Source organism: Melanostigma gelatinosum, assembly GCF_949748355.1.
Source record: "Melanostigma gelatinosum genome assembly, chromosome: 13".
In the NCBI taxonomy this organism is placed as follows: Eukaryota; Metazoa; Chordata; class Actinopteri; order Perciformes; family Zoarcidae; genus Melanostigma; species Melanostigma gelatinosum.
The window spans coordinates 15,768,047-15,781,206 of record NC_136646.1 but is presented as its reverse complement, the minus strand read 5'-3'; the positions used below and the strand labels follow the sequence as shown (position 1 = coordinate 15,781,206).

The 13,160-nt window shown below is 42.9% G+C and overlaps 2 protein-coding genes across 2 annotated transcripts; one reads left to right on the top strand and one right to left on the bottom strand.

Annotated features, from left to right (window-relative positions):
- Positions 1-1,529: 1,529 nt before the first annotated feature.
- Positions 1,530-4,928, bottom strand: LOC306787491 (protein VCF1). The gene is made up of 4 exons (XM_079282634.1): positions 4,856-4,928; positions 4,369-4,492; positions 4,019-4,136; positions 1,530-3,456 (listed from the first exon to the last, which is right to left on the bottom strand). The coding sequence occupies exons 2-4, from the start codon at positions 4,383-4,385 to the stop codon at positions 3,244-3,246; spliced, it is 348 nt and encodes a 115-aa protein (XP_079138760.1). The 5' UTR covers positions 4,386-4,492; positions 4,856-4,928; the 3' UTR covers positions 1,530-3,243.
- A 743-nt stretch (positions 4,929-5,671) lies between these two features.
- Positions 5,672-13,044, top strand: hid1a (HID1 domain containing a). Its single transcript, XM_079281006.1, has 19 exons — positions 5,672-5,782; positions 6,431-6,580; positions 7,403-7,573; positions 7,873-7,989; positions 8,715-8,821; positions 8,945-9,061; positions 9,169-9,376; positions 9,464-9,520; positions 9,608-9,748; positions 9,838-9,928; positions 10,016-10,167; positions 10,259-10,337; positions 10,505-10,669; positions 10,823-11,050; positions 11,408-11,559; positions 11,636-11,722; positions 11,811-11,902; positions 11,991-12,149; positions 12,236-13,044. Exons 1-19 carry the CDS (start codon positions 5,717-5,719, stop codon positions 12,297-12,299), a joined length of 2,403 nt encoding a protein of 800 aa, XP_079137132.1. The 5' UTR covers positions 5,672-5,716; the 3' UTR covers positions 12,300-13,044.
- The last annotated feature ends 116 nt before the right edge of the window (positions 13,045-13,160 follow it).

Below are 13,160 nucleotides of genomic sequence, written 5' to 3'. Positions count from 1 at the left end.
ATTTGGACACAACCTGTTTCAGCAAACATGCTTTGTGACCCCAGGCTTCACTTTTCAACCCCTCTCTAACTGGGAATGTTGGCCTTTTCACTCAAAACGTTTTTTCTGAAGTACAACTGTTACCTATTAATAGTAAAACTATCAATACCGCACAGTATATGTCCTACAATCAAAATTGTACAAATTGAGAGTGAATAATTTGTTATATTTCGTGAGTCAAATCTGAATCTGCAACTTCACCAGTAACATTTCTGTCAGGTAAATGTAGTACTACAAAGTTAAGTACATCGGCTCAGTAGCATATAGTTGGGTTGCATATCTTTTATGTGCTTTGGGGGCCTCTATTAATAAGTTAGTTCAGGGTACATGAGTTAGAATAGTAACAGATTTTTCCGATCTAAACATAATAAATCTATAACATGTTTGGGGCCCAAGGCGAGGTCGTACCTCACCGAACGCCGGTCTGCCACCTGTGTTTTCTTTTCGTGTGAACTATGTGTGTATTTCACTGGTGTTTTCTTTTCATGACGCAACCATGACACGTGTATTGCAAAGGACCCGAGGAAGCTCAGTGTCTAGTGATGATTGAGATGAGCGGGAATCCTAAAAGCTGCAAGCAGCAAGACCACAGGCCAGGCATTCGTCTGAACAAACATGTTATTATACGGGGTATTGCACAAGTTGTTTAAAAAAGCGTAACGGGCTACTTTGGCGTCTTCATTGAATTTGCATTTTGGGGTAAATTATTTCTTTAGTATTCCATAATGTTTTTCCTGAAACTGAATTATAGATTATCACCAGGAAAATGTTTATCGAAGAGGCAGCTAATTGCACCTGCACCACCTTAATTACACAGCATTCGGTTGACTCTAATGTGATGTTTGCTTCAAGATACAAAAGGCCGGTGAAAAAGAGGCTTACCTCAGATCAGATGAAAGGTTCACTTACGGCTCATTAATTGTCTCTATAGGTTGCTGTGCTGCATGTTTCGACATAATGAGAAGGCACCTGAGAAAGGAAGAGAGCCGCATCGTAAGAGATGCAGGAAGATTGCTAATCCTGAATTATCATTGGCTCGTTTGTCATCTCTAACTTAGCAGAGGTAGAGCGAGGGAATCAAAAGAAGGCGAGTAATGAGGGCCCACGGTAGCCCGGCAAGGTAACCGTGGTTCCGTGTGGTGCATTAATGCATGTAATCTGTTACTGTGTCTGTGACAAGACAAGGACATGTAGAGTGCTAATTAAAGAACCTCTCACTGCTTCTCGCTATGACACAGGTCATATCTCATTAATGCTGGTCTCAATGCATGGGGAGGCATTCATTACTGGCCTTTTGGAGGAAGAGGGGAGGATGTTTACACATACAGCACATAGCATGCTAAGCTAATAGGAATATTGTCACAGAGGAACAGCATCAACTGACCCAGATCGTAGCAGCATCACCATGTTAGATTTCTTATAGGATGATTTTAAAAAGGGCCAAATGCAGATTAATGAAAAACAAAGAAAGAGTAAATAATGTCTTTGTTCAAAAACATGAATTTTTATTTTTTCAAATGAAGGGGTATTTACAAGAAAAAAAAAGTCAATGGCAAGGCTAATGTAATTTATAATACTAAAATACAAAAAAATATATCATTGGAAAAAAAAATAAACCACATCTTCAAAATGCTTACATTTCTGACACACCAGTCTGCGAAAAATAAAAAAGCTGCGCTTACTCCTGGGATGAGGCTTCAGCAATGAAACCAATCCTGGTTTAAGAAAAAAGGAGAGAGGCACAGCCTTATGGTCAGTGCTCGCGTACCTGGATGTTCAGTGCACAGGGACACGCATACAGCTATACCATCGAGTGGTAACGCACAGGCAGAAAGGCTCGTCTGCAGTTAAAACAGCTTTTTAGTGGCTCCAGTAATATTGCAAACAAAGCCTTGGGAATGTCTTTTTGTTCCTAAAGGCTGTACTGTACTCCCCCCCCCCCCGGACAGAAAGAACTACATTTTCCCGACACGCTCAAATGCCACATCAAACAAAACAAAAAATGATCTTAACTGCTCAAATCATCTGAACTAATATATCTAAATATTCCAAATTATTCTCTCAAGATCTCGACATAGTAAGCGGTGTTATCATCATCAATTTTGACATTCATTTCTACTCTGATTATTAGAAAGACATACCATCATGAGAAGACGAGATATGTTGTGTCAAGATCAAACTTATTAAGTGATCACAAGAAAACAAAAAGGACTCATGTCAAGATCATGACAAAAATTATAAATCTATTCTAAGATCAGGAGAAAATAAAACTGCCAGAAGGCAACACCTGTGCACACCACTGCCAAGAATGCACAATATTTGAAAAATCAATTACTATACTATTTGAATCTGCATCAGGAACAATAAACATTCCTGTGCTAATCGTTAAGCATGGGATAAATGACCCACATTTATTCACACCATGGAAATGCAGAAAATTGGCACAAGTGTTCAGAACTTCCTATCTTGCAGTTTTCCTTAAAAAATTGCAAACCGCACTAAAACCAAATAATTTATTCCATGGTCTGACTCTCCACTAAATTTAAGTTCTGTCTAAAAACTCTATAAACTAACAAAATAATTACATCAAATATAACATCATTGGCCACGATAACACCCGTGGCTTCTACAGGTCCTTGTTGAAGGGGTCCCTGCCTGAATATGAAAGCAAATGAGCAGAGCAAGACAAGTGCAAATCCTCCCTGAGACTGGTCCATGTACTCACACAGGCGTCAGATTCAGCATTATACAACCCAAGTACCCTACTAGGAGACTAAACGAGTCACACTGACCGGCCTAAAATTGTGTTTGGTGCAATTACTGCAGCTCCAGTAGCACTGTTTTCATACAACATTTAAGACAAAACACAGGGATTCGTCATCATCAATCAGTCACAATAAGGCTTCCGAGAGCAGCATGTTAACCAGACTGGTCAGAAATCAAGTGGATCACAAAGAATGTTTGAGTTGATCACACAGTTATTATTGCTAAGAATGATGATCACTTTTGATTTATTTGAATGATGAACCCCCTCCAGATACCTGACCAGGAGCTGCTCTCCATCCACAGATATGTAAAGCTGCGAGACATCACAGTAACTGGAGATGGGTGGGAAGAGCCGAGTGAAGTGAATCAGCATGTGGTGCTCTGGCCTGCCTCAGGGACTCAGTCCTCTGGTGGCTGACAAGGAGAGACATTAGGGCATCATGTGTCTCTGAGCTGACATCGGCTCTGCAGGCTCTGGAAGTGGGCGTGCTTCAGGATGCGGTTGATCTGCAGGTAGGACACCAGGGTTGTGGGGCCGGCCAGTTCTGAGGAGTCACCGTAGCCGAGGGGACTGCAGGGGCCGACGGCACACTGACTGCCGCAGCTGCCAGCCGCATGCTCCGGACTGCTGCTGGTCTCGCTGTTGGATGACTGAAATGCATATGCCAACATCAGCAGTGTGCTCCTCAACACCCAGGGTTGTTTTGTCATGATAAATGAAAAGACTTGCAACGGAAGTGCATGGGGTAGGCATCAAAAATGCCTCATTAGCCATGACGCCTTTAAATAAGATAAGTGAGTAAGGGGGCTTTTTGGCTTAACCAGTTTGGTGCCATTCAGACAACATCTGGTGCATTTGCCAATCTTGTTCAGTTTGTTTCTGGTATGGAAGCTGTAAATCTGAGAAAGACAGCTTCGAAAAGAGGTCTCAGTCTGCTTCGAATCAAATTTGGTAACAATAAGATAGAAAACACCATTTTCAATCATATTTCTCCCCATTTGACACTTGATCTAGTTGCAGTCTTAAGTAACAATTCTCAAGAGCACTCATTTTTTTTGAGCAGATGGCGACATTTCGTGTTGTTTTTTTGGAGAGGGTTTTGACAAAACTAGAGGTATCGACATCTACCAAAATCGTCTGTTTTTGCCCGTTTGCCCAGCTTCTCTTACATTACAGTATTACCATTTTATTTCCCTAAACAAATGATTGTACCTCAGAGTCCCAGGCATCCCGGCCTGGTTCAGGAGAGAGAGGATGAGCTCTGCTTTGCCTTTTGGCTTGAGGCACGAGGTGGCCATTCTCCTCATCACCACCGCTGCGCTGCCGTTTCCTGTTTGGGGTGCAAAGCACATAACTAGGTTACACACAGGCAATTAAAACACACACAGTATGTGCCATCTCACCTAACTGTTAGATCATTGTATCCCATGTGTGAACCCCGATCATTTGTTACACACCCCGGCAATCGACATGTTTTAATGACTGCAAGTGGTTAATACAGGCCACTGTAACGTCACACCAACATTTGTTTCGCTACACAATGTGTTGTAGGCGTCGCTCACCTGTTTTCAGTCAACATATGACGACACTAAATCAATCTTTCCTTCGTGTTTGTTCTGACCAGACTGCAGGACCCGACCGGTTGACGTTATCGACTCGTTCGCTTGTTTCCTGTCAGTTGGTGGCCTATCAACAGAGTTAGCGTTAGCAAACTAGGCTTGCTTAGCCAGCTAATTGTGTTAAATATCGATGTGATACTCTAAGCCATTTTGGCAACACTAAAATAATAATATAATATAATGAACTACACAGACACCTAAGGTAACCGGCAGTTAATTCACATCAGTTTGATCCGATATTACTGAGCTAGCGTTAAGATAGCTAACGCTAGGTTCTTTAAAAAGCCAGTCACCGCTCCAAGCTAACGTCCCCGCTAGCTAACCTTCTTAGCTGATGCTCCTAATTAGCTGATCGCAGAACAATATACAGATAAAATGCCTATTTCCTTTGATATCAGCCTAACAATCTCAGTGCTGAGTAAAAATGCACCTCTTTTAGTTCAACCCGGCTAGCTAGAACAGCCACAGCTAAAACCACAACCGACCGCGCAGTAGTGTTTACATGGCACTGCGCCTGCGCAATGATGCGTTTACGTGCTATCGGAAAATATTGTTATTTGATGCTAGTTAGATAATTAGAACATAGTTTGCTGTGGCATCGGAGATGTCACAGAGGAGTAGCGAGCAGCATAGTCAAATTGAAGTGATGGGCACTAGTACTTTCTTGTAGGTTATACGTATGATGTGAAGGATACAATTCAATTACAATAATGTCTGAAGGACAGTGGGGACTTACAAACAGCACTTAAAGGCCGCATATAATGACAAAGGCGCACTTGCAGCCTATGTGCATTACAAAGCACCATGACTTCATTAATTAATTCATGAAATAAGAATATAATTGGTCATAAACAATTACTAAATATTGGCCACGGTGTTCGTTTTTCCTAAAGATGTCGTGTCGCGGGATACGATTCATCGCTTTTAAACACGTTGCAGCAGAATTTATTTGCTTTCGGATTTGGAAATACCAACTTTGAATAAAATCAGATGTAAATGTAACATCTCCCTATACAATCAGTGTGGCTTTTCTATACCAAAGAATGCATCAATTTAAAGACATTAGAACAATTACAGTTTTGGATCGGTAAATGCTGGAAACAAAACATCCTGTCTGGCTGAATGGTTTACGTCTTCACAATCCGGAAGTTACACCCTGTAGGAGTGCAGGTCCAGCCAGCCAATAGAGTAAAAAAACGCCTCCGCTAATGAGTCAAGCGAAGGACGGAGGTGAAAATAACAGGAATCCTCAGCAGCAGCGGTCCTGTTTAGTATAAAGGGAATAATCGCAATGGGCAGCACCGACTCAAAACTGAACTTCAGGAAAGCAGTGATTCAGCTGACAACCAAAACACAGGTATATTCGCATCCATACAGCAGAATAAAGGATGAAATATAAAAACAGAAATGTGTCGATGAGCGCCGCCGGAGAGCATCCCGAGGAGATGAGATAACGCGTATGATGTGATGGCAAAAACAAACAGGCTGATGTTGCATGCGCGCTTTATAACTGATATAGCCTATATTAGCCTTTATTTTTGCATAGTTGACATGTTTATAAGGTCGGTATAAGGACCGCATGCACTGTAGCCTACTCCAGATGTGTCGTATTTTTCATAGATTAGGTTAAATGATGGCCGACTCTTCGAAGCAGATCACCATAAAGCTTTATTCAGGCTGTACATGTCTAGTTCAGATTATAAAACAAACGATGGCGTCGCAAAATCAAAGCTGATGACGTCTGCAGATGCAGCAGGTGGACTGTGCTTAGCCCAGTGTGCCAGATAATGTTTCCTGCTGAATACAGGTTGTGTTTACATTGCCATTAGGCAGGCCTAGGATGAGCTCTACAATGAAGTCCAAACAATCACGTAGCATTATGATCAAAGGGGAAAATTGTATTTTAATGCACTGCACCAGCCATTGTATTTTGAATCTCACAGACATAGAAATGCTCCATTTGTCTCATATATATGTGAAACGTATGTAAACACATTTTCTACAGCCAGTGGAAGCCACAGACGATGCCTTCTGGGACCAGTTCTGGGCAGACACCACCACCACGGTCCAGGATGTTTTTGCACTGGTGCCAGCTGCAGAGATAAGAGCTGTTCGAGAGGAGTCCCCCTCCAATTTAGCAACTCTCTGCTATAAGGTACACACAGTATGAACAGCTAATGCATCTGTGTTATCCAAACTTGTTTACGAGGTGAGATTGCAGGGGACACTCCCTATGTGAGGCTACATCATGGAATAATGTTGTTTGTTCGAGCCCAACATGGGAGTCTGTCAGCAAGGCTCATGTTCTCAGATGCGGGAATAAGTGAGTCAACTCCCCTTCCTTTCCCTTCGCTTCTCGTCTCATACCAGCTTCCGTTTGAAGCTTCCTATCAGAAACAAAACAGACGTAGTGAGCTGTTACAGACAAATTAAATAAAGAGGAGGAGACGAGAGCTCTTGCAGCTGAGCTAATTTAAAGTTTGTTTGTTGCCTATTTTAAAAAGGCTGTAACATGGTGTTGATTAAATTTAGATAATGAATCATTTTTTGAAGTTAATCTTTGTTAAAGGCCCAACAAAACAAACAACATATGCCTCCATATCATGTGTCAATTGTACTTCCCAGTGGAAAGTATATTAAGTTTAGTGTAGTAGTTTAGTACATCAAAACTTGACCAATTTATGAGCCTCAGCCTCATGAAATCATTTGTATTTACTCATTATTAACATCATTTTTAATGTAACAAAAAGTCTAAGAAACTAAGTTGTTTGTCATGGTACAGTGCCGTGTTCATTGGACAATCATTATCTGAGAACCAACAGTTCTAAAATAGGCACCAATGCTGTAGAAAATTGCACTATTAAAATTGAAAACTACCGTACATAAATCTTCTTCTGTGTGTCTTGGTCAGCAGATGTTTCCATACCACACGTACTCATTCTCACTCACCTCCTGATCGTATTTCTTGTCTCCTCAGGCCGTGGAGAAGCTGGTGCAGGGGGCGGCGTCTGGTTGCCCCACAGAGAGGGAGAAGCAGGTGATCCTGAACTGCACCTGCATCCTGAGCCGCATCCTTCCTTACATATTTGAAGACCAGGACTGGAGAGGATTCTTCTGGTCGACGGTGCCCGGTGCTGGGCGGGCTGGGGTGAGTGGGCACAGGAAAGCATCAAGACAGGTCTTTCAATCACTCTTAACACTTTGTATCTGACAGTGAAAGCATTGAGGGGTAATCTGTTGATCAGCTAAATTGGTTTCCTCATTCCAGCTTTAAGAAAGGTGTAATTTACTTTTTCCTTGTCGATCAGGAAATATCAGCTGCACTGCACCATTTCTTTCTAGCCAGGAACACTTTTCCCCATGTTGCATTATTTCTTTCAGTGAATACTGGAGAATATTTTGTATCGTCTGGATCTAGTCTCATACATATATGTCCATCGTTTCCAGACAGATGAGCTGGATGATGACGAAGGAGCTCGACCCCTGGCCGAGTCGCTGCTCCTGGCTATCGCTGACCTCCTCTTCTGCCCCGACTTCACTGTCCACAGCCACAGGAGAGGCCCCGTGAGTACCCATCACCGTCAGGCAAAATTCATCATTGCTGACGCATTTACGAGGGAAATGGTTAACATGATCCGTTTAGATTGTTAGAGATATTTTTTGAACCCTGTTTCCTTCTTCCTGGTCTAACTGGTCATTCCAGTTTCTCTGAAGAGACAGCGTTGAAAGAGTTCATGATTGATGAAACATCGTTGGGCTCACCAGGAAGAATTCCTCGTTCCTCATGAGAAAGAAAGAAATGCCGCACGTCACGCTGCAACTTTGTTTACAGTGAATGCTCTTTAGGGGTTTAAACTTCCTTGGTGAATGGTTGTATACTATACTCATTATGGAAAAGATGCTCAGATAACGTTCCTACAGGGGTTAGGAGAAAGACGACAGAAAGAAAAATGTCAGCAGCAAGAGGTGCGTAGGTAAGGAGAAAAGTGAGACTGTCCATCCATAAGCTGGGGGTTTTAGCTCCCTTAACGATATGTTATGTGCTGCAGCCATGATGTTTTACTCCACCAAGTAGCTTAGTTGCCAAAACTAAACTACACCTCAACTAGACAGATCAGAAAACGCTGTTGTGTCATTTTAGAACGCAGCATTAAACGGCCGAACGCGTCTTTTAGGTTTGAGGACTTGAGACGACGATTTGCGATGTAATCGAACAAATATTCTGAGACGTGTTAATTCTGCGCTCTGATTGAAATGATTTATTCATGTTTTTTTGTGACCACATCCAGGACTCGGTAGAGAACATGCAGTCCATAGACAGCTGTGAATACATCTGGGAGGCAGGGGTGGGCTTTGCACAGTCCCCCCCTCTCAACTACATCCATGATCTGAACAGGTGAGTCAGCCGGCTGTGTGCAGCTGTGCTTGGCAGCATATAGCACCGACCTTTATTCTCGTGGGTGATTTTTTTTTGCTGTCCACCTCTCTGCTTTTTTTTTTTTTCACTGATCCTCTTCAGGACAGAGTTGCTAAGGCTGTTACTAACCTGCTTCTCTGAGGCCATGTACCTGCCTCCTTCATCGGACAACAATGTCGTCAACCCTTGGGTGACTTTCTTCTGCTCCACAGAAAACAGGTACGGGGCTGATATAATGATTCGCTCGATGTGAATTGACTAAAATAAGAGACATTGCATGGGGGTGTTCTTGCACCTGATTCTCATCTTCACGTCTTTTCCCCTAGACATGCTCTGCCTCTGTTCACCTCTCTGCTGAATGTGGTGTGTGCCTATGATCCAGTGGGCTACGGCATCCCATACAACCACCTTCTGTTCTCCGACTACCGGGAGCAGCTGGTGGAGCAGGCAGTACAGATCCTCATTGTGACGCTGGAGCATGACGGAGGGGTTCCCCACCGGCCCCCCTCCCCATCCAGCATGGAGGAACACGAGGTACAGCACCTCCTCAAAGAAATCCATCCGATGATTGAATGGCATGTGTTTAATGCCATTCCAATTAATCTCCTTATCTTTGTGCAGCCTACAGGCCCTGAAAACCTGTTTGTGAATTATTTGTCAAGGATCCACAGAGAGGAGGTATGCTGATTATCATTTGTTGTAAAATGCTAAAAGATTTCCCCAGTACATGTGTCCAGAGCACACCTTCTGTCTCTCCATTTGCAGGACTTTGACTTTGTGCTGAAGGGGCTAGCTCGTCTGCTGATCAACCCTTTGACTCAGACGTACCTGCCTAACTCTACCAAGAAGATCCAATTCCACCAAGAGCTGTTGGTGCTTTTCTGGAAGCTTTGTGACTTCAACAAGGTTGGAACAAAAAACTACAATAAAGAGTTTCTTTGATTAAAAGTCTGTGATTTTACTCAACAAAATCCCTTTTGTGACCCCCACGACAGAAGTTCCTGTTTTTTGTCCTGAAGAGCAGCGATGTGCTGGATATTCTGGTTCCCATACTCTTCTATCTGAATGACGCCAGGGCTGACCAGTGTGAGTCTCATGCCACTGCTTCCTTGCGCCCAACAAGCCTTTACTCGGCATACGTTTATTAACTTCTGATGTGTTTTATGGCTGCAGCCCGTGTTGGACTCATGCACATCGGTGTGTTCATTTTGCTGCTGCTGAGCGGGGAGAGAAACTTTGGTGTGCGCTTGAATAAGCCCTACTCTGTCCATGTGCCTATGGACATCCCAGTGTTCACGGGGACTCATGCTGACCTGCTTATAGTGGCGAGTGTGTCTACTGCATTGCCTCATCTGAAATGTTCTGTCTTGCTGCCAAATGAAGATACTCACAGCTGTCACTGTGTTTGTTCTGTAGGTGTTTCACAAGATCATCACCACAGGCCACCAGCGTCTCCAGCCTCTGTTTGACTGCCTACTCACAATCATTGTAAATGGTAAAATTGCTTTGGCGCCATCTGTCTGGCAATGCACAGACAACTGCAACAGAAACGATTTCACCGTTTTAACATCTTAGAACAAAACAGATACCACTTAATCAAATGATAATGTCCGTTATGTTTTTTTGATTTATTTAGTGACATTAACATTTCTCCTTCTGCAGTGTCTCCCTATTTGAAGAGCCTGTCCATGGTGGCAGCCAATAAACTGCTCCACCTGCTGGAGGCCTTCTCCACTGGCTGGTTCCTGTTCTCTGTAGCCCAGAACCACCACCTTGTGTTCTTCCTTCTCGAGGCGTTCAACAATATCATCCAATATCAATTTGACGGTAAGCGTGAGCTGAAACAAAACAGAATTCTGGGCTCGCATGGCTTTGCAAAGCTTTCTTTTAGAGTTGCTGTCAGGATCAAGATATCAGAAGGGACTTTGTTACACATTTGCTCATTTAGTGAATCTGTCCCTCCGTCTCTCTCACCTCCAGGAAACTGCAACCTGGTGTACGCAATCATACGCAAACGTAACGTGTTCCACCAGTTGGCCAACCTGCCCTCTGATCCTGCTGCCATCCAGAAGGCTTTGCAGAGGAAGAGGAAGTCTCCGGATGTCATCTCCCGCACTAGCTCGCAGGAGACTGTGTCCATGGAGGGCTCTCGCCCTGCTGTACCGGCAGAGCCCGGTACACTGAAGACCAGCCTGGTCGCTATACCAGGTGCTGACTCTGTATGCTCTTTGGATGTTTGTGATTGGATGTTAAAACCGGCTCAACTTACTACACTTTTCATATTTTATGAAATTGACAACCATCCCTTGAATGTGGGGTGGATTTCTGTCCTGTACAGCTCAGTACATTAAGCATCTGAAGAGATCTACGATTGTCAAACTTAGAGGACTGACAAATATAGGTACATTTGTAAGAAAAACAAAAAAAGGTTTTGGACACAATGCTGCATTTCATTCTTTGTTTTGGGCTTTTCATCGGATTTGTTAGAATAAGAAAAGTATCGACAATCACCAGACTAATCCTTCAAGTAGTTATAGGTTTTCTGTCATTTGTGGTTTCCTGCAGGCATTGATAAACTGACCGAGAAGTCCCAGGTGTCAGAGGATGGCACCATGGTGTCAGTTCCAAAGACAGACCCCTCAAAAAAAGCCCACTCAGGCCAAAACGCAGTCGTTGGGACCAGTGACACAGAGTCAAACTCAGGCCGAGACAATGAAGTAAGTGTGCGTTTGTGTGCATGCGTTTGTTTCAAAGCACATGCGTGCCAGTAATTTCATTTCTTCAAATGATCAGGACGTTTTCTACACTGAAGCTGAAATGGAGAGAAGACCTTTGTCAAGAGCATCTTCAACATCGTTTTGGGCTCCCACATCAGAATGGGTCGGTAACTTCTTTCGCCCTCACCAATTACGGATATTTGTCACAACGCGTAAGTGATCTGGATTTACCTTTTTTATTTTTGTCCTAGGTCCTCTCCTGGAAGTGTAAACTACCCCTGCAGACTATCATGCGACTTTTACAAGTTCTAGTTCCCCAGGTGGAAAAGATCTGCATTGACAAGTATGTTACTTAACTATTTAAACGCTTGTATTCCTTTTTGAAATATCACCGTTTCTTCTTAAAAGTGTGCTCAAATGTTTCACTGCAGGGGTCTCACAGATGAATCAGAGATCCTTAAGTTTCTCCAGCATGGCACATTAGTGGGCCTGCTGCCAGTTCCTCACCCCATCCTCATCAGAAAGTATCAGGCCAACGCAGGAACTGCCATGTGGTTTCGTACCTACATGTGGGGCGTCGTCTATTTGCGGTGAGTCAGCCATAAGAGCAGAGCGTTACGCAGATAGTCGTCTATCCGCGTTGACTCAACGCTAACATCTTATTTTGTTGTTCTAGCAATGTGGACCCTCCCATCTGGTATGACACCGATGTTCGCCTTTTTGAGATTCAGAGGATGTAGACAGACGACTAAAAATGGGACTATTCAACAGGGTTTCTGCTCACTTCAGTATCTGCTGGTTTCCCAGTCAACCTCACTGTGTTTAACTTGCCTCCCTAATCATCATCATCATCAGTGCGTACACCACCAACCTGGGTAGGAGAGTCATTCAGACGACTCCGGTAGACACACGTCCAGATTAAGACGATTGAATTGTCACTATTGTCCATAAATAACGGTGTTTATACATTTCTTCAGACCTCAAGACAATAGAATGTTGTCTGGAGCGTTTCCTGAAGGCCGGAGCTCTTTTATTGGCGGAATAGAGTGAAAGTGAAGTGAAAGAGGAAACATTGTTAAACTTTGCAGTCAGACTGGTTATAGAAGATATGGTGCTTTCCCCACAGAGGCTTGCAACATACGGCACAATATTGGTGTTTTACGTTATTCGTTGTACTTGCCATGCTTTAAAGTGCACTCTTTGAGTTGTGAATATGGTTGTGGTTTATGTGACAATGTAACTCTACAGGATTTTGGAGACAACTATACAGATTGTATGTTTTTATGTATATGGCCAGGTTTAAGTTTGGACCTGGCTGGCTATGCTTACAATGCTTGATGTTGGAAAGTCTATTTTACGTAAATGATCCTGAAAAAAAAAGAAAAAAATTATATATATATATATATAAATAAATAAATAATTGGATGCCTGGTTTAAAAATAGTTACCGATCAAGTAGTTTGATAACAAATTAAATGTCATGGTTATAAATAACCACACATGTAAATGTAATGGCTTGTTACGTGCAGAGTACAATAAAAGACGGCCTCCTTAGTAAATTTGATTCAAAAATATGGGAATTTAAATGTTAGCCAACTAATG

Excerpts from the sequence above, each read along its gene's own strand:
- hid1a (XM_079281006.1), top strand. The coding sequence starts at position 5,717 with ATGGGCAGCACCGACTCAAAACTGAACTTCAGGAAAGCAGTGATTCAG. Across the intron at positions 6,581-7,402 it reads TAGCAACTCTCTGCTATAAG|GCCGTGGAGAAGCTGGTGCA; the intron begins GTACACACAGTA and ends TTGTCTCCTCAG. Across the intron at positions 9,521-9,607 it reads CAAGGATCCACAGAGAGGAG|GACTTTGACTTTGTGCTGAA; the intron begins GTATGCTGATTA and ends CTCCATTTGCAG.
- LOC306787491 (XM_079282634.1), bottom strand. Across the intron at positions 3,457-4,018 it reads GGGATGCCTGGGACTCTGAG|TCATCCAACAGCGAGACCAG; the intron begins GTACAATCATTT and ends TATGCATTTCAG.